The sequence below is a fragment of the Xenopus laevis genome, chromosome 9_10L (genome assembly GCF_017654675.1).
Source record: "Xenopus laevis strain J_2021 chromosome 9_10L, Xenopus_laevis_v10.1, whole genome shotgun sequence".
In the NCBI taxonomy this organism is placed as follows: domain Eukaryota; kingdom Metazoa; phylum Chordata; class Amphibia; order Anura; family Pipidae; genus Xenopus; species Xenopus laevis.
In genome coordinates this window covers 82,502,596-82,522,892 of record NC_054387.1, presented here as the reverse complement: position 1 = coordinate 82,522,892, position 20,297 = coordinate 82,502,596, and the positions used below count along the sequence as shown (strand labels likewise).

The following is a 20,297-nucleotide window of genomic DNA, read 5'->3' as shown; positions in this document are numbered from 1 at the left end:
CCGCCAATGGTGCGCTAAGCACAAGGTACAGTTCCGGACATTTTCCCTGCCAAATCTTCTGGAGTTCTTACAAGATGGTCTCTCCGTGGGCCTGTCTCTAGGGTCCTTGAAATCTCAGCTATCTGCTCTTTCAGTCCTCTTCCAGAAGCGCCTCGCTCTTCTCTCCGACGTCAAGACCTTCATGCAGGGGGTTGCTCATGTCGCCCCCCCAGTTCGTGCTCCGGTTCCCGTCTGGGATCTCACATTGGTGCTGCACGCCCTACAACTTCCACCCTTCGAACCACTCGCCTCCGTGCCTCTTCAGTGGCTCACCTGGAAAGCAGTCTTTCTACTTGCCATCGCCTCAGCGAGACGAGTCTCAGAGCTCGGTGCCTTGTCCTGCAAGTCGCCTTACCTCGTCTTCCATCATGACAGAGCGGTTCTTCGCACGATTCCATCTTTTTTGCCGAAGGTCATTTCGGGATTTCACATCAACCAGGAAATTGTTGTGCCTTCCTTCTGTCCTGCTCCAGCCAACCCCAAGGAAAGAGCCTTGCACACACTGGATCCCGTACGGGCCTTGAAATTCTACCTTCATAGGGTCCAGGACATTCGCAAATCAGATGCCCTGTTCGTGCTTCCTTCCGGTCCACGCCAGGGTAACCCGGCTACCAAGCAGGTCATTTCCCGTTGGATCAGACAAGCCATCCAGAGAGCTTACACTGCTAAGGGGAAGGATCCTCCAGGCAGGGTCACCGCCCATTCCACCAGGGGTGTGAGTACGTCCTGGGCGTTCCGCAACCAAGTTTCGGCTGACCAGCTGTGCAAAGCAGCAACGTGGACCTCGGTCCACTCCTTTTCCAAATTTTACCATTTTGATACCTTTGCGGCATCTGACACTCGCTTTGGCAGAAAGGTGCTGCAAGCCGCGGTGGTTCCCTCTTAATGGGCCTCTTCTCCCACCCGGTTCTAGGGACAGCTTTGGTACGTCCCAAGGTCCCTGTGTCCCCCAAGCTGACTATGAGAAAAGGAGATTTTGTGTACTCACCGTTAAATCTTTTTCTCTTACGTCACTTGGGGGACACAGGGCTTCCCTCCCTGGAATGAGGCCTTTTACTTTCCGTCAGACATTTTGTGGTTAACAAGTTTATATTGTTTATTCTAGTTATGGTTACTATTTCTGTTGACTTTGGTACAAACTGACCTAAGCTCCGCCTGCTGGGGGTATAGCCAGTGAAGGAGGAGTCAGTTTTGTTTTATGGTTGTGTCCTGCCTCCTAGTGGTACTAGCTATACCCAAGGTCCCTGTGTCCCCCAAGTGACGTAAGAGAAAAAGATTTAACGGTGAGTACACAAAATCTCCTTTTTAGTCTGGACTTTAATGAAAACAATTCACAACTTTTGTGTGCTGTGAATTGTTTATTGTGATATTGGTATATTCTTTGAAAACAAAGGAAACGTGGGATAATAAATAAAGGAGGTACAACATGCACGGATGATTCTGCAGATTGCGCTTCCTTGAGGTACAAGAAATTATCTTAGCTGCACTCCGATTATGGTTAAAAAATTGTAGCTTTATTCGTGCCTCAAGCTAAGCGACGTTTCAAGCTTTTCCAGTCCTTTATCAAGCTTGGAAAAGGCTGGAAAAGCTTGAAACGTGGCTTAGCTTGAGGCACGAATAAAGTTACAATTTTTTCACCATAATCGGAGTGCTACTGAAATAATTTCTTGTACACAAATCAGACCTGTGCAGACAGAGTCACAAACGGCACCCGACGCTTCAAAAAGCGGTGAGAGTGTTTGTGTAGCACTACTTTGTGTTTGCACTTCCTTGAGGTGGCTCCAGAGAGCGCTGCCCCCTCGCCTCCGGCACTTACCTTTTCTACACCAGAGGGGGTACGAAAATCCGGCTCTTAGTGCTGCCGCCTGAGGTGACTTACTTAACTCGCCTCATTGACACCTCTCATAACATATGAAAGAAAAAAAATAGAAAACTGTTACACCCCTGAATCTTCTGCTCCTTGATTACTAAACTTGCATTTGACCGGGGCAATTCTTAGCCCTGTAAGCAAGCCTCAAATAACCTATGTGGATACTAGGGATGCACCAAATCCAGGATTCCGTTCAGGATTCGGCCTTTTTCAGCAGGATTCGGCGGAATCCTTTTGCCCAGCCGAACCAAATCTGAATTTGCATATGCAAATTAGGGGTGGGGAGGGAAATCGCGTGACTTTTTGTCAGAAAACAAGGAAGTAAAAATATGTTTTCCCCTTCCCAGCCCTAATTTGTATATGCAAATTAGGGTTCCGATTCGGTTCCATATTCGGCTGAATCTTTCGCAAAGGATTCGGGGGTTTGGTGCATCCCTAGCGGATACCCTTGTTCAAATGTTGTAGTAGTGCTTGTCATGGTACCACAGCTGCCTTGCAGCAGTCCCCAAGAGCATACAATTCTGAGGGTAGGTATGCAGGTTAGTTAAGGTGCTTTATTTTATTGCATGAAAATAGGCCACAGCCTCAGATATGAGATATTTGCAGTCTTATGTATGGGGAGGCTTTCCAGGACCACAGTCCACTGTGTAGTGCCACTGCTTTTCCAGCTGAGCTTACCCTGGAAGATAGGGTCTCAGTAGGATAAATGAGTTCCAGGAAATGCAGGAAGATTTGGGAGCCTGTATTAACTTAAACTAGGGATCTCCAAATAGCACCCTCCAACTATTTTTTAACTGCAGCTCCAAGAACCTCTTAACCTGTGGAATTCTGGCAGCTGTAGTACAAAAACAGGTGGGGGGGGGCATAGGTGAAATATTAGAGTAATACTATAATTAGTAATATCTCATTTATGTTAGAATGTACATTTTTTCCAAGTCTGGGAGCCTCATAGCGAACGTTATCCCCCCCCCACCCCGAAACTGTAAGAAAGATTAATTAATTTTTGCTTGCTTTGCAGATCTTCTTGTATTTTATTTCTGGGAGTGATCTGCAGGAGGGCAGCGAGCAGGAGATTATTTTAGAGGACACTCTCACTGTGAGACAGGTATATTCTCTTGAATGGCACTGATGCAATTTTTTAAATACATTCTTTACTTACACATTTCTGCTGTTTTCAGTATCTACATTTTATTCATACTTTTCTGCATGTTGTAGCTTTCCTTTTCTCTTTACTCTGTAGATGGGTCAAGCCATCATCAGTTATTGGGGAGAATAGACATTGTAACTGTGATTGCTATAATTTATGTGAGATCTGTATTTGTTGACTTTTTACCTACATTGAGGATCTTATTTAGTGAACACCAAGACTGCTCCACTCAAAAATGTTGTTTACAGGATGCAAGTGTGCCTTATTATCTTTCAGTAGTGTGAGCATGACATGTGGCTTCTCATAGCAGGTATCATTTCTATCAACCTGATAACTGAAAGCCTAGCTAGCCTTTTTGCTGTATGTGCTGTAAGAGAGAGAGAGAGAGTATATATACTTTTTCCACTCTTTCTCCATGCTTCTTTACTGAAGTGAATTTTAACTTTTGCTTACTCTGTCTCCATCATCTCTCTTTAACAGAGCCTGGAAAGGATGCTTCTTAAAGCAGGTTTACCAGGTGAGCTAAACATGTACAGTATTCTGCTTTAGAAATTCCTCCAGCCTTGTATAGCTAGTAGCAGATAATGTAAGTGACAGTCTTATGTTCCATGAAACAAGAAGCAGCACATATGAACTAAAACAAATTTGTTGAGCTGTCTTCTGGCATTTTATTGAAATCCAGCACCATTTAGTTAATAGAGGATGATTGACAAATGACATTCATTCCTTTATTGGGCCACAGTGTGCAGTGCTACTAATCCTCCAGACTTCACTCTCACATCATCATTTATTTATATAGCGCAGACAAGATACGCAGTGCTTTACCTTAGTTATAACAAACAGGAAATACATGGTGCATAACAAACAAGGGTTTACAGTGTACAATAAATCTCTGGCTCTTAGACACCGAGAGAAGAATAGCAAAAGCTATCCTATACCGGACAATATAACTTTTTTTTACTGTTGACCAAGTTGTCAGCTTATTTTCCAATTTATTGATTATTGGCAAAAAAATAGCCCCCCCCTATTAATATTTGATCAGGGCTTGGTGAGATATCAATTGTGAAGGATGCAAAATCCCATTCACATTTTTGTATACCAGGGTGGTTTTTTAAAAAAAAATTTCCTAAACATCCAGCTTACTGGGTGGACACGAAAGATCAGGTACCATTTAAATGGCTGATGTTTTATTACCCATCATGATAGGAGTAGTGGAAGGGCAGAAGAAAGAATAAATGAAATGCAGGTAATTTTCCATAAAAAAATGTAGCATTCATTATGGGTTCCCAACAAGTATAAAATCTACTTTTCACATTACGTCACATTGAGATGAAAAACAACTCCCAGGGTAATTGCAAAATCTGTAGTCCGAAAACTGGCTATATTTAGTAAGATAAAAGTGCCCAGCACCAAGAACATACAAGATTTAGCAATTTTGGAATATCAGTGACAATCCTGGTTGCTGACAAACTGGCGATATGCTAAAATCCCAGAGAACTGAACATGTAAGGATACTGTGTTTGCTATATTGTTGGTTATATGATTTTAGCTTTAATAACTGTCCACTTTCTATTGTAGGTGAGGCGGGATGGCACTTGAGAAAGATGGACTGGTGTTATGAAGCAGGAGAGGCTCTGAATGATGAGGTAACAAGGTAGCTTGGTCCTTAACTTGTTGAGGACAACAACTACACTACTGTTATATTACTGGAAGGCATTCATTTACTGTTTTCACTCTCACACTCACAACTTGCCCTTTTTCCATTATTTAATGGATCTTGACCATATAATTATTTTGCCCTTTTCTTGTTGAGCATTTTACTTTTTCATAAAGGGTCCCCCCACAGCGCTCTAGCTGTTGCTTTGCAGCAATTCCCTGCTTCAGAGGAGGTGCTGCGAGTTTTAGGTAAACAATAGCTTGATGACGTGGCTCAGGGTGGACATCCTGATTCTGGTACCATTTAAACACACCTTCAAAAATTACTTAAAGGGATACTGTCATGGGAAAAAAAAAATTTTTCCAAATGAATCCATTAATAGTGCTGCTTCAGCAGAATTCTGCACTGAAATCCATTTCTCAAAAGAGCAAACAGATTTTTTTATATTCAATTTTGAAATCTGACATGGGGCTAGACATTTTGTCAATTTCCCAGCTGCCCCAAGTCATGTGACTTGTGCTCTGATAAACTTCAATCACTCTTTACTGCTGTACTGCAAGTTGGAGTGATATCACCCCCCCTAACTTTTCCCCCCAGCAGCCAAACAACAGAACAATGGGAAGGTAACCAGATAGCAGCTCCCTAACACAAGATAACAGCTGCCTGGTAGATCCAAGAACAACACTCAATAGTGAAAACCCATGTCCCACTGAGACACATTCAGTTACATTGAGAAGGAAAAACAGCAGCCTGCCAAAAAGCATTTTTCTCCTACAGTGCAGGCACAAGTCACATGACCAGGGGCAGCTGGGAAATGGACAAAATGTCTAGCCCCATGTCAGATTTCAAAATTGAATATAAAAAAATCTGTTTGCTCTTTTGAGAAATGGATTTCAGTGCAGAATTCTGCTGGAGCAGCACTATTAATTTTTTTTCCCCATGACAGTATCCCTTTAATAATAAATGTTTTTTTTAAATTCATACACGAGTAATAGAGTCTAGTATTTGTTCTTAATGGGCCATTTAGTAGATGTTGGTTGGTAATATGGTGTTATATGCAAGAAATCATTTAGACTATGTCTTCAGGACTCCACACTGAAGGAACTGAACATCTGCGCTGGAGAAACATTGGTCATCACTGAGGGGAAACTTCCACCCAAGGTGGGTTGTGAGTCCCTGTGTGGTATGCCCTAAACAGCTTACTTATTACTCCTTACCTGCCCATGTAATGCAATTTTGGCTCTGCTGTTATTTATCATGAGTACACTTTAGATTATTTATTATGAATCCTTCTGTCCTTCCCCATAATACACTGTTCACCTGCCAAGAGCCATGCTGTATCATTTTGTGTCTTTGCGCTATGCATTTCAAATTGGTGTCCGTCCAACTCCTGTGGGTAACAACACCTTAATGTCCTCAGATTGCAGTTGACAAAATCTGACAACTTTACCTAAATATGGAGGAAATACTTTCCATAAACCTGCCCAAAAACAGAGCTTACTGCATTAATTGCTTTTGGTTATGTCTCGCCTCCATATTTTTCATATGATCATTCAAGTGGGAGCCCAAGTTTTCCATGTAAATAACTTTATTTTGTTTTATTCCTTATTACATATTGTTTTCCTTAGCCTGGGAAACATATATATTTGCATTTACTATAGGTACAAGATTCATTGTGTGATGATGCCAAGCGTATGTTTCTTACAGGGTTTCCTGAAGCTTTTTATATGGCTGTACTGCCCCCGGACACAGCAAGATGCTATAAATCATGTGGCCAGTGCACAAGCTACTCTGCAGACCTCCACTACAGAAGGTGACCGATCATTATTCTAAAAGTAGGCACGCGGGTGCTCCAGCTGCTCTTTGGCATTCAGTACAGATAAAATGCTCCATTACCTGAGTGCTGACTTCTTCCATGTTTTCTCTTCAAACCAAACAAGCATTGCTGGTTTTCATGACTACTTGTTTTAGGGGGGAAAAAGTCTCTGTTTAAAGTACCTTGAACCCTAAGAATTCTCTCTGTCACACGAACCTGCATTTTTTCTGCCATTTAGCCTCTTTTTTCCCCTCCATTCTGTCTCTCAGATGATAGTGTGCAAGAAGGTGGAACTTCTGATTACTGTTCTGTTGGTCAGATAGAAATATCTGGAGACTTGTCGTTACAGGATGTGAAAATGCAGGTTTGTTTCAAGAGAATACATATTACGTAGAGTTATTCTGTGAGCAGACGTTTTCCAGCATCTTGGGGTCAAGCCCCTCCCCTGGCTCGCCTCTTTTTGGTCCAGCATTTGGCAGAGCCTAATTTACAGTATAGAACTGGGGTACCATGTGCCCACCAAACTTTCTTTCCTTCTGTCTTCAATCACTTTTTCTATTCTCCTAATCAATTCTCCTTACATATTATCATTTATCCTTCCCTTCATTTCTTCTCTGTTATGGAAATGGTCATGGTGTAGACATACTAGGCAAATGGTTGGGAGAGAAGAAGGGCCCATAGACCACTGGTGGACCAGTCCTGCACTGCTGATTTAGCTTATGACAGTGTTGAAACATTGTGGTAAAAGCACCTTGCTGCAGTCCCAAGATAAAGCATGACCGCCAATCAGCATGCACCCAAATATCACCTTCACTGTCAGGCTGGACTCCCCTCTCCCACTGCCTTGAACACTCCTAACGGGCAGCCCCACAGCTTGGGAACACCTGTGTAAGGCTAAAGAAACCCTTGGGGCAGTCAAAGTAGTATCACTGCATACATCATAAATATTTGGTAAAAATAAGAGTTTGGAGCTGTACATTATATGGAATTTACTAGATTTACTCTGTTAGAGTCTCTTTATGATGGTGCTTCTCTATGATGGTGGATTATGTCCAGTCAGCTTTGGTCCTTTTTGTTGCCGCAGATCATGACTTTGCCAGTTGTTGAAGCCTTAGAGATCCCTTCTCCTGGGTTACTCCGTGTCTGGACCATGGAAAACAAGCTTCTGGGGAAAATCCTGCGCTCGCCTCAAATGTTACTCAGGTGCAGAGAAAAGGGTTTACACAGAGTAAAATAGCTACTCGGGGATGAAATTCATATGTTTGAAAAAAAAAAAAATGAATCAAGAATCACACTGACTGTGCATGACCGATGTCCAGCAGTGATGACCAACAATTTCCGTCAGTGACTAATTATGAAGACTAATAAGGGGGGTGTGGATAACAGCAGTGCACTCGCCTGGGGTCAGGTTGGAAGTTATTGGTTTTCAAGTAAAATGTAGCGTGTGGAAGAGCTTTCCTTGGTCAAATGGTACTGCAGTGTGAGATTAGTAGCCATGTACTTCTTACAGCTATATTTTATTTATATGAACTGGTGTCTCTTTCTTAAAATGGGAACTCGGCTTCCAAACCAAAATTTGATAGAGCCCACATAACACATGAACCCCTAATATTCCCATCACAGTTACCTGTTTCTTCAAAAAGTATGAATAAATGGCATTTTCTATGCTGCAATCCAGCTGGTTAACAGTTCTTCTCTTTCTGCATCATTTGAAATCCTGGCAGGGAAGGAGGGACTAAACACTGACGCTACAAATTGTAACAACTTCTCCACAGCTTACAGACAGCATGCAGGAACTACATAACCCACAATGCATTGCACTATGATGTTCCGTTCAATTCACATGTGCAGGGAATTGTGGGGTTTGGAGGATGCAGGCTGAGGACAGCTGGCTGTTGATACAAAGTAACAGTAGTCAGCCAGCTCAGCAAAGTAGTCTAGGGCTAGGCTTAGGGAACTGCCAGAAACCATTAAAAATCATGAAGCGTTTGCATATTTTTTTAATTGATGCATATTTCAAAGGTGCTAGAAATTATGTTTACTTTTCAGAAAGCTCAAGTTATGTTTTTGTGGAGTTCCCCTATAACTGTGAAACTTTTGTTTTATGTTCAGCGAGTACAAATTGGGGAGCAAGCCAGCACTATGCATTGAACCTCTGCAGGTGGAGGAATGTTTGGGGTGAGCACCTATATTTTCGTATATTTCATGTTCATGACCAAACACTGTAGGGAAATAATATGCTTTGTTTGATTTCTTTACTTGTTGCAGACCAAAAGATCTTGTGTTGCGGGTGCAGCTTTCTGTCCCAGGGGAGCGTCGCTATTTTCCTCCTGTTGATATTGTGTGGGATATCTCCAGAGACTGCACAGCCCCAGCCTTACTACAGAGAATTGCCATGCATTGCTCCCTGCCAACAGACAAGGTGGAGATTGCAAAGTACTTTCCAGAAAAATATGAGTGGCTTCCAATATCCAGTTGGGTAAGTTCTCAGACATGAGAAGTCTTCCATTGTGTACAAATGGATAACAATGTGCTGTGTATTAACAACTAAGCATGTCTCTTTATTAGACATCAGTGATTAGGACGTTCATCCAGAGGCATTCTTATGTTGCCCAGGAGCTCCAGTGATCTCTCTAGATTATATCATCGTTGTATAATAATGTGGCCCTTGAACACTTATGCTAGTAAATAAATGACCCTTTCTATTTGAAAACATTTGGACATCATTCTAAGGCATAGGGGAAAGGGCAGCAAAGTGGTTCATTTCTGATGATTTTTTTTTTCTTTCAGACCCAACATGTCTCCAAAAAGAGGAAAAAGAAAAAGATGGAAAGTTTACAGGGGGCCCCTTATCACATAAAGGATGGGGATATCATTGGGGTCAAGGTTAGTGACATTCAGCCTTGCTTAAAACCCTGTAAGACACTAATCACACCAAGTATTTGACATACTTTGCTGGCTGCAGCAGTTCTGTCTGTATACCAGTACTATGCTTCAGTCTATAGAAGCACATGAATGGCAATTGACAGCAGCAGTAGCATGGGTCTCAGAGAAATAAACCAGGGGAGGGCTGAATAGAAATGCAAGCAATAATACAGAAGAATAACACTAATATCTTAGTCCATTTGTGTTTTTGGTTGCTAAGGACACACACACACACACACACACACACTCACACTCACACACTCTGTTCCAATGAGCCTTGAGAAAGGTCCCTGAGTGGACCGAAATGTCACGTTGGCTGTAACTGCACATATTTAAATACAATTTTTTCACAATGCTGGTCATTGGAACAGTGTATGTATATATTTTTTACCGTGCACCCAGGTAATTGATGAGAAACAGTGTGCCACCCAGACGAACATGGATAAATATATATATATGTATGTATAAAATAACTGTTTGAAAGTTTGCTTATCATTCATCAATGTCATATTAAAATATAATTTCAAGTTCATTTTATCATTCTTTACTGTGCAAAGTGAGCTGTGCAGGGTGTTGCATGGGTTATTTGGCCAAGGGTGTTGCAAGAAAATAACTGCAGCTTTTCTCAAGTTGAAAAGTCCACACTAGAGAACATTTTAGAATGTAGAATAGAGTAGAGCAAAATGGGTTGAAATATAGTTCTATGGATTTAGAGACAGACGACGTTGGTACTAAAGACCATAGGACATGATTTGGATATAGGGCAGTAACAACAACTTATTTAGCCCTGTTTCTCGGGGGACTGGAGGGGCTTATGAACAGAGCCTTTCAGGAGTCTATTAAAGCCAATACTCACCTCTTGTGCTAGAGTTGTCTCACATGAAAATGCCAGCAGCTGTAAAGGCATGTGCTAGTACCATTGTGTGTGCTCACTCTTAGCTGTGTGATCTGCCTCATAGCGAATACTAACGTAAATAAAAATGTACTATCTGTTGCTGCACATAACACACAAGAGAACTACCAGTGAGGGCCACTCCCCATGCCAAGTCCCACAGTCATGAGCTGACAGAAATGTAGATTTCAGTGCATACATCAGTTTTCTGGTAGGAGCATATAGGGAAGCATCATTATAAAAGAAAGGTGTTTAATGTGCAATCCCAATGTCTCTTGTTCAGAATCTGCTGCTTGATGACTGGACAGACTTCAACTCTGAAATTGACCGCATTGCAAAAGAAAAGCAGCAGCTCCCAGGGAATGGAAACAAAAGGTGAGCCGACATATTCTGAATATTCCCACTGAAGAAAACCTTCTAAATGACAACATTTCCATTCATAATTAGTGCCATTGACATTTTATTATTTCGCCTAACGGTCCAGTATTGCGTCTGTGCAAATTCACTGGCCAATCTAGAAGTAGGAGAAAAAGGCATTTCTGGGATTAAAAGCACCTTTATCCATTCATTTCCCTCTCTTCTCAACTGGAACTGGGTCATGGGTTGACACTGACCTTGATATCTTACTGGTCTAATGCCACACAGGGTTGTTTCTTCCCTTCTCGTGGCATTAGCTTAAGAGATCTATACAGAAGTTTAGCAGTGTATTAATGTATTTGTAAATGGAAATACATCTAAGTAAAGGTTCGTTTCTATTTTTTCCTTAATAGCCATTAGAATATGGATTATGATGTTTAAAAAAAGCCCTTAACAATGTTACATGTATGAATGGCAGGTTCCATATTGATCTTCATTTTCCACTTTTAGCTGAAGTCTCATGGAGCAGCCACTAGTTGTACAACATGCATCTGACACTTTCCCCTCATTATGTGGCCTCTTGGGATACTATTTAAAAGAGACAGAAACTCACTTTTACATAAATTATCAATCCCGCCCTACCAAAAGTCCCCCTACTCCCCAGCCACTATTTATATATTCAGATCTTTTAGGCTACCTGGATTTTTGCTCCTGAAATGCAACTCACATTGCATCCTTCCAGCCGCCATCTTGGACAGAACAACTTTTGTTGTTCCCACTGTCTTCTTTGCTATGCTCCCCTGTAAATGAACTACCCCTGCCAAGCTGCTAGCTAGTACTTACTAGTGTGCACAGGCTGACCCTCAAAGCTCTACTTTGTGATCCCTGGGGGGCAGCATCTGGTATAGAGACTGAGCAAGAGAAACACTACACCAAGGTTGGGTTCAGCAGCTCATAAGTGGAATGTGTTTCTTCCTGGGATGCAGAAAGCCCTGCCAATAGCACTGCGTTAAAGAGGAAGCTGCAAGTTGCAAACCTTATAACCATATTTACCAGCAAAAGGATATTAAAGCAACACAATTACCTAGTTATCTAATAGGTCAGTAATCTCCTGGCATTATTATAACTATCCACAGAGACACTATTCACCAGCTATGAAAGCCCAATTGCTTCTATTGTGAGTGGGTAGAGCAAGGGCACTACTTAATGCTCCTCCACCTCTTCTTTCTCTGGTCCCTGATCAGCACATGTGCTGGGGGTGTTACCATAAAGATGCATGTGTGCATTGCTTTTAGTTGTTCTGACACACATATATAAATGAGTACTAGCTAGCAGCTTGGCAGGGGTAGTTCATTTACAGGGGTGCATAGCAAAGAAGACAGTGGGAACAACAAAAGTTGATCTGTCCAAGATGGCGGCCGGAAGGATGCAATGTGAGTTGCATTTCAAGAACAGAAGTCCAGGTAGCCTAAAAGATCTGAATATATAAACATAGTGGCTGGGGAGTAGGGCGGGATTGATAAATTATGTCAAAGTGAGTTTCTGTCTCTTTTAAATAGTATCCCAACTAAAGCCTAAATAAAGAAGTAGCTAGAAATGTTGTACATAATGTTTTGTGCTTCTATACCAGCCCAAGGCAACCACAGCCCTTTAGCAGTAAAGATCTGTGTCTCCAAAGATGCCCCAGTAGCTCCCCATCTTCTTTTCTGCTAATTCACTGCACATGCTCTGTGCTGATGTCATTACTGAGCTTAGGGACCGACACAAAGTAAACAGTACACATAGAATATAAATGTCACAATATAAGGCTGATTGATAATTAATAAAGATAATTAGTACATGACAGCACATTAACCAGTGCAACTAGCATCAGAATTTAATAATCAGCCCTGTAGCATCAGCTTATATTACAGACAAACCTCATTTTCTGCTTGATAATTTGCGACGACCCCTAAGCTTAGCTTCTCAACAGCTGCTCAGAGCCCACTGAGCATGTGAGTGTCACAGACACTTTCCAAGATGGTGACCCCCTGTGACAAGTTTGAAGTCCTGGATCATTGCTGCTATTGACAAGCTGAAACTTTAGGCTGGTAGAGTAAGTTCAGTATATAAAATATGGGATGTTTAACCATATTAACTTTTAGAGTTTAGTTCTCCTTTAATGGCTATCCAATTGTGGGACTGTGTTTTTGTATATCTGTTGGATGATAAAGGACAGCTTCAACACAAAAAGTCTGAAGAACATTGCTCTGTTTAGGGTAGGGGCGCACTTGGCGATTTGGGGAGATTTAGTCGCCTAGCAACTAATTGCCTCATCTTTGCGGCGACCAATCTCCCGAACGCCTTCCCTCTGTCTTGTGCCGCGTGTGCTTTAGCGCAGGCGATTTTTCATTTTAGCCGGCTCAAGACAGAGGGAAGGCGTTCGGGGAGATTGATTGCTACAAAGACGAGGTGATTAGTCGCCAGGCGACTAAATCTCCCCGAATCGCCCAGTGTGCCCCCTACCCTAAATGTGGGAGCAGCTAAAGAAATGTTACTTTTTGTCTAGGAATGTGTCTGTTTTGTGTAGGAGCCTTCCTGCTACACGCACCACAAGTATAGTCATATTTTTCTCTCGGTCTCTCCTTACAGTCAGCGCACAGAGGGACTGCAGAATAATCCATCTGGAAGCCATGGAAAGGCCCATCCAAAGGCCCGCAAAGCGGAGACTTCTCTCTCAATCCGAGTGGGCGCGTTCAGATAGCGCAGAGTCCCACTCATTGGGAGTTCCTTATACCTCAGGGATGAGAGGATCTGCTGCAGGTGGTTGTCTCTGTGAGATAACAACAACAAGTTGCACTACCTCTTGTGGATGAAATTACGCACTGGGTTTCTTAAACCCCCACAACATAAAGGATCTATACACATACAAATCAGGGACATGCCTCTATATAAAAGTGCCTTCCCTCTCCATTTCTCCCTCTACTTCCCCATTTCTCCTGTTATTTCTTACTGAACCAAATGTCTGCTCCAGGGAACAGTTATTACACAAATAATAATCGTTATTACACTAATGCTCGCTCTCATACTAGCATACATCCACCTATATATTCTTTTACATGATACACACACGCACACATGTTTCTCTTCTAAAACACACCCTGCATATACTCACATAAACATACTAGGGGTCATTTACAGAATGTAGAACAAAGTGCAAGAAACAGGCACAAACCACCATGTTTTATTTGCAACCTGCCCCAAACGTTACCTTGGACATAGGTCCTTGCACTCCCAAATGAAATACAAACACCTGTGCTTCTCCTAGAAATACAGTTAGGAATATAACCTGGGGGGAGTGCCATCCAGACTCTCAAGTTAATGGGCACAGGGTACATAAGAAGCACAGGTATGTTAGTAATGAGCACTATGCCGGCGATTTGCACCCCTTCTCTCACTCTCTCTCTCACACACAAACAAACACACTTAACACCCCCCCCCACTCTCTCTTTTAATGGTTCCTTATTAAGTAATAATACATTCCTTATACCTGAAAGGAAAGTCCAAATGGTTCAAATGAGCATGAAATACATTTAAATGCACTTTTAACCTGCCCAATTGCACAAAACACTGTACAGCCCTATCAGCAGTAACAGCCTTTCTTTTCTGTGCCTTTGCCTAAATTCTTAACATTTACCTTATGTTTGGCACTTCTGCTGTTAGATCCATAGTATCATGTGTCAGAATTTACATTTATTTTCCCTTTTATCATCATTATGGATCACACATTTTTTAGGCACACACTGAGATCCATAGTTTCTAGATTGAGCCAGAAATCATTCAGCTGAATGCCAAACCAAAGCTGAACCCTGGATTACGTATATATAAATTCTACCATGATCACAGATAGATTGTAATCAATGTGTTTGGTGTGGCTGAACACGTAGCATTTGGCTGAATCCGAATCCTTCAACAAGTGCTGGGAATCAGCCCAATACTAAATCTGCCATTCGTGTCTTTCATTTACTGTTATTTATCCAGTAACAAATCATTTGTAATTAAGGTTGATCACAGAAAAAGGTATTAAGCATTTAATTACAGGCTCCCTATAGGCCGACTGTTCTTATCCAACCAATTTGCTGAAAGGCAGAGAAATGTTCTCTCACGCAGATGCCAATTGTGCTTTGGTGTATAAGACAAACTAGTGCCCCAAACAGAATGGAGAGCGTGCTGAGCATCTCATGCTTCCCTGTCTGCTGAGGCCCCTCATACAATAAGACATTTTCTGTTTCACCTCCAAGTTGCACCTAAATGCAGCAGCAGCATCAATATGATATCAGCCAAACTGCCTGACTAAATCAGTGCACGAGTGGCCAACACAAACCCTGCACTACAGCCGACCAAGTCTCCCCTTTCCACAGTGACGGCTGCAGACAGGTTCCATTTATAGATGTTTCTGGGCTTCATTTCTCAGTTGTGTTTGCAGAATTTTGTTTTGCCAGTATAGATTCTGATGAGATGCCTGTGCATGAGGTTACTGCAGTGCTTTCCTTCAATGAAACGGTAATAAGAAGCTGGAGCGTTGCCCAGTGCCTCTGTCTGATCAATACTGTACTACTGGCTGACTAGCAGAGGCACCTGGACACATTGCTCATACAGGGGGCATAGACATGTCACAACTAAACAATTCTACTTTAGATAAGGTGGCTGATTGGTGTGTTTCTATAAGCAATTCTAATAAAATATAAATGTTACCATCTTGTGTGGTTTGTGCATTAGTAGAGCTGGCGCTATCAGATGGGACAGTAGTAAAGAGCGTCGCCTCTGCCTTGTGAGTGTTACACAGGAATGGAAGGAATACGTGCCCATGATGTAGTGAATAGTGCGTATGAACTAGTGACTTATGCACTTGGGTGGAAAGGGTGGGTTTACCTGTGGGTCGGGCAGGTTTGGGTCTACCTCACACTGCTCTTCACGGGTGGTGACTTCTGGCTTTATAGCCACGTGCCTGCTTGCCCCTCCTTTTTTGTGACATCATCACAGGTCTATAAAAGGAGCCTGGAAGTGCGGCGCAGGCTGAAGGCGAGTGGGAACGGGTCGGGAAAACCCTGACCCGCACATCACTAGTATCTACTCTACAAATTATAAATAGTGAATAATAACCTTGAGTTATGTACAGTAGACGTGCCATCATCATTTTGTTCCATGCCTTCTTCCTACATTGCAGTGGAGCTGGTGCTATATGATGGGTCAGTAGCTAGGAGCTTACCTTCTGGCATCTTTTAAAGTCCTCTATCTGCACCACTGAAGGGGTTAAACCCTGGAGTGCAGTAAACAATCAAAACCTAAAAGCACATGCAAAATCAACCATATTCGAATCAACTGCACAGCAGCCCAGCAGGAAAATTCACATCCCATACTGTGTGGGAGGACCTCTGTAGTTTTACTAGTGTCCTGTGGGAGGGATGTGTTCCTATTGGCTAGGGGGCAATTTGTAACCATGAAGCAGCAATTTAGGATCACCTGGGCTGCAAAATACACAGGGAATGGCTCATTAAGAACAAAAATGTTTATCTGTGTGCATGTTACACACACAAAAAAGTGCTCATCCATGGGTTTATATTAGTGATGGGCAAATTTGTCCCGTTTCGCCAAAAAATTTACAAAACGCAACTTTTGATTCCGACGACAATTGACAAAAAAGTCAATGGGCGTCAGTTTCTCTCCCGTGTCGGAACTGTCGCCGGCAAATTTTCGCAGCAAATTTGCGTATTAGTTGAAGGCGAAACACAGAAATTTGCCGCTCATTCGCCCATCACTAGGTTTATATTAAACAAACTGGTGCAATTCAAAGTGGCACTGGGGAAAGACAAGAGGTGGGGAAGATAATAATAATAATAATGAGAGCAGTGCAAGAGAAAGGGATCACTGAACAAGAAGGCACAATATGGGGGCAGCATGAGGAGCAGTTTGTGGGAGGCACACAAAAAATAAATTGCTTCCTATCATATTAATTGTACAGTATACTATAAAGTGCCCGTATTTTGCTGAAGCAGAAACTGCAGTAAAGCAGGCAACATAGCCAGTCTAGTTAGTGAAAGTAGTTGTGTGACATGTTGTACTGTTACACCTTATTCACAATCATTCCCACAAAGCACCCTCAGTGCAGCCCTGTGCTTGAATTGTGACAACCCCACAAACGTTCAACCGTAGGAAGATAAAAGGGCCGCCGAGAAGTGAGAGTTGGAAAAAGACAAGTACATGAACCCAGTGAGTAAACATTACAAATGAATGGGGATTAAAAGCAAATATTAGCTGTACAATTAGTTGGTTTTCCCACAAGAGGGGGAAACAGAGAAAGGCGAGTGTTCCAATGGGAAACCATATGTATATGGGGTAATACACTGACTCAGCGCTTCTTTAGGCAGCTTGCACTGCTGCTCATTCTGCTTCTGTCAGTTTCAAGTTCTGGCCAGAGCCTTTGTCACTAACAGGGAATTGCTACAATTTACACTGGAGGGCTCAGTAACGGATCTGGATTTCGTTTCTTTTGGTGAGCGCTATGGGAAATGGAATTCCCGGCAAGGAAAAACATATGGGCCTATAATAATGACACATCAAGGCATTACTTGTTTAAAACACGGACTTCTCCGCACTATATAATTATTATTCAAGTTGTAATCATTTTGTGTTTATTGCTGTACGGGTATGGGACCTGCTATCCAAAATGCTCAGGACCTGGGGGTTTTCCTGATAAGGGATATCTTCTGAAATTTGGAGGGTTATACCTTAATTTATCAAAAAATCATGTAAAGATTAAATAAACCCAATAGGCTAGTTCTGCTTCCAATAAGGATTCATTTTACGTTAGTTGGGATCAAGTACAAGGTACGGTTTTGTTATTACAGAGAAAAAGGAAGCATTTTTGAATTAATTCAAATAGAGCGTATGGGAGATGTTCTTCCCGGAATTCAGAAGCTTTCTTTGTAACAGATTGTTCAGTTATAAAGGAAAGTCTGCGCCTTATGGTAGGACTCCACGAGCGATTTTGTCGCGATCCAACGCGCTGTGACAAAACGCAAGTAAATTGTCACATGCGACAAAAATAAGGCAAGAGATAGAATTGTCGCAGCGTTGATCCGCTGCATCTGCATCCAACAGTCATGTTGCGTCGGATCAACACGCGCTGCGTCTGCGTCAGATTAATTGCATGCTGAGTCTGCATCCGACAGTCGTGTCGCGTCGGATCAACGCTGCGACACCATGCGACAATTCTATCTCTTGCCTTATTTTTGTCGCACACAATTCGCATGCGTTTTGTCGCAGCACGTCGGATCGCGACAAAATCACTCGTGGAGTCCTCTTACCCTAACTGGCAGAAGTAGCAAGTGTCAGTGCACTAGGACATGGGCATATCCTTTGGCCAGTGTTTAGATGTTTGTAAGCAAACACATTCACTTATTAGCAGGCTCCCACGGGAGGGAAGTGAATATCCAATAGTGAATAACCTGCAAGGTTTGTGCTTCAGCCTTTCACACACGTTGCAGGGGTCATTATAATGTGTGAGCTGCAGTTAAACCACGACGGCCTTTGGTTCCTGGTAGAATACTAAAGAACATCAGTAACAGCTGGAGGGACCCCTGGGAAAGGCCCATCTGAACAGTAAGGAAAAGGGTTTCATAAAAAATCAGTTCTTACAACTTGCAACCCTCCACCTCTTCAACTACAACCTCTAGCTCAGTTGCTGTTGGGTTAATTTTAAGTTTAACCACCACCCCCTTTGAGTTTGACCATTTGATAGGACTCCTGCCACTTATAATAAGGTTCCTGATACATCAATACATCAGCCACTCACTGGAGGAATATACAGGGCAGCCAGTAAGTGCTCTTTCCAAATCTCACTGCCTTCCCCTTAAAGGGCTGGTTCACCTTTAAGGTAACTTTTATTAAGTTATAGAACGGCCAATTCTAATTCAATTGGTTTTCATTATTTATTTTTTATTATTTGCCTTTTTCTTCTGACTCTTTGCAGCTTTCAAATGGGAGTTGCTGACTCCCTTCTAAAAAAACAAATGCTCTGTAAGGCTACAAATGTATTGTTTATTGTTACTTTTTATTACTGATCCTTCTATTCAGGCCTCTCCTATTCATATTCCGGTCTCTTATTCAAATCAATGCATGGTTGCTAGGGGAATTTGGCCCCTGGTTACCAGATTGCTTAATATGCAAATTGAAGAGCTGTTGAATAAAAAGCGAAATAACTCAAAATCCACAAATAATAAAAAATGAAAACCAATTGCAAATTGTCTCAGAATATCCCTCCCTACATCAAACTAAAAGTTATCTCAAAGTTGAACAATCCTTTTAAATTTCACCCTAACTGGACATCAGATTGCCCAACCCCCACCCCATGGGGTAACCTCTGCTCTAGTGTAAATTTAGGAGAAACATTTTGTAAAAAGAGGTAGAGCGCTGCTAGTTGAATATATGTGGACTTAATATTTGTAAAAATTGTTACCCAATAGAGTTTGACCAAATTTTAGTGCCTCCTAGTGGAGCCTCTGATGCTAAGCACCCAGTATGAATGTCCTCTCTGCCTAAAAGGGGCGATTCAGCTTTAAGCTAACTTTTAGTATGTTATAAAATGTGCTATTCCTCGGAACACTGCCACTTATTTTAAAAGTTCTTTTTAATTATTTGCCCTCCTTTTCTGCCTCTTTCTAACTTTTAGATGTGGGTCACTGACAAGTAGACAACAATGATTGCTCTCTCAGGCTACTGTTTTATTGTGATTACTTTTTATTACCGTACTTATCTTGCTATATTCTGTCCTTTGCCTATTTATAATCTCTCATTTCAATCACGGCCTGGTTGCTAGGGTAAACAAGACCACAGCAACCAGATAGCTGCTGAAATACAAAACTGGAGATCTTCCAAACAAAAAGCAAAATAACTTAAAAACCACAAAAATATGAAAACCAATTGCAAATTGTCTCAGAATATCAACATCTACATCAAATCTAAAAGTGAAGCACCCCTTTAAAAGCACCCATGTGCATGCATACATACATTTTTGTTTGGGGATATACAGTATGGCTTTATATTATGGATCTCTGGCTAAACAAAATGCCAATTGCAATCTTTCCCTTGTTATACATACCTTTTTAATGTCCCAGCTGTCACAATACCTGTAAGACTGCAGGCTGGGCAGCCCCTGTCTCTGCTAGGGGTACAATATTGCAATGGATAAATAATACAATCAAACTATAAAATCTGTATATTTCCTTCTACTTACTGTATATCCGATACCTAGTGATATCCTCACGTACATGTCAGTGTTTTTATCATTATATTATGGAAATCTCCCAGAATGACTTATTTCTAGAGCACCTTCCAGAACATCTCACTGTGCGTATGAGCGTGTATGTGTGGGGATTAAATAAAATTATTTTTTTGTCATAGTAAGGAAAGCTCGGTTATTCCATTGGTCATTTTAAACTAACTGTTACATTTACCCACCTCAGGTTTAATCAAAGGTGGATTAGTCATTCCATTTATCATCCGTTCAAAGCCTGTTAAAAATGTAAATTAATTTAAAAAAAAAAACACATCCAA

The 20,297-nt window shown here is 41.8% G+C and overlaps 1 protein-coding gene across 5 annotated transcripts in view; it reads left to right on the top strand.

Annotated features, from left to right (window-relative positions):
* The window catches only part of usp40.L (ubiquitin specific peptidase 40 L homeolog), a 53,491-nt gene extending 38,055 nt beyond the window's left edge, over positions 1–15,436 (top strand). For all 5 annotated transcript variants that reach the window (XM_041577302.1, XM_041577303.1, XM_041577301.1 and 2 more), the window contains 12 exons: positions 2,928–3,014; positions 3,537–3,573; positions 4,635–4,702; positions 5,800–5,874; positions 6,421–6,526; positions 6,799–6,893; positions 7,614–7,732; positions 8,642–8,707; positions 8,798–9,008; positions 9,320–9,415; positions 10,630–10,721; positions 13,335–15,436. In XM_041577302.1, coding sequence (XP_041433236.1) covers positions 2,928–3,014; positions 3,537–3,573; positions 4,635–4,702; positions 5,800–5,874; positions 6,421–6,526; positions 6,799–6,893; positions 7,614–7,732; positions 8,642–8,707; positions 8,798–9,008; positions 9,320–9,415; positions 10,630–10,721; positions 13,335–13,446 — 1,164 coding nt within the window. In that variant the 3' untranslated portion in view covers positions 13,447–15,436. The remainder of the gene's footprint in view (positions 1–2,927; positions 3,015–3,536; positions 3,574–4,634; positions 4,703–5,799; positions 5,875–6,420; positions 6,527–6,798; positions 6,894–7,613; positions 7,733–8,641; positions 8,708–8,797; positions 9,009–9,319; positions 9,416–10,629; positions 10,722–13,334) is intronic.
* Positions 15,437–20,297: the final 4,861 nt, after the last annotated feature.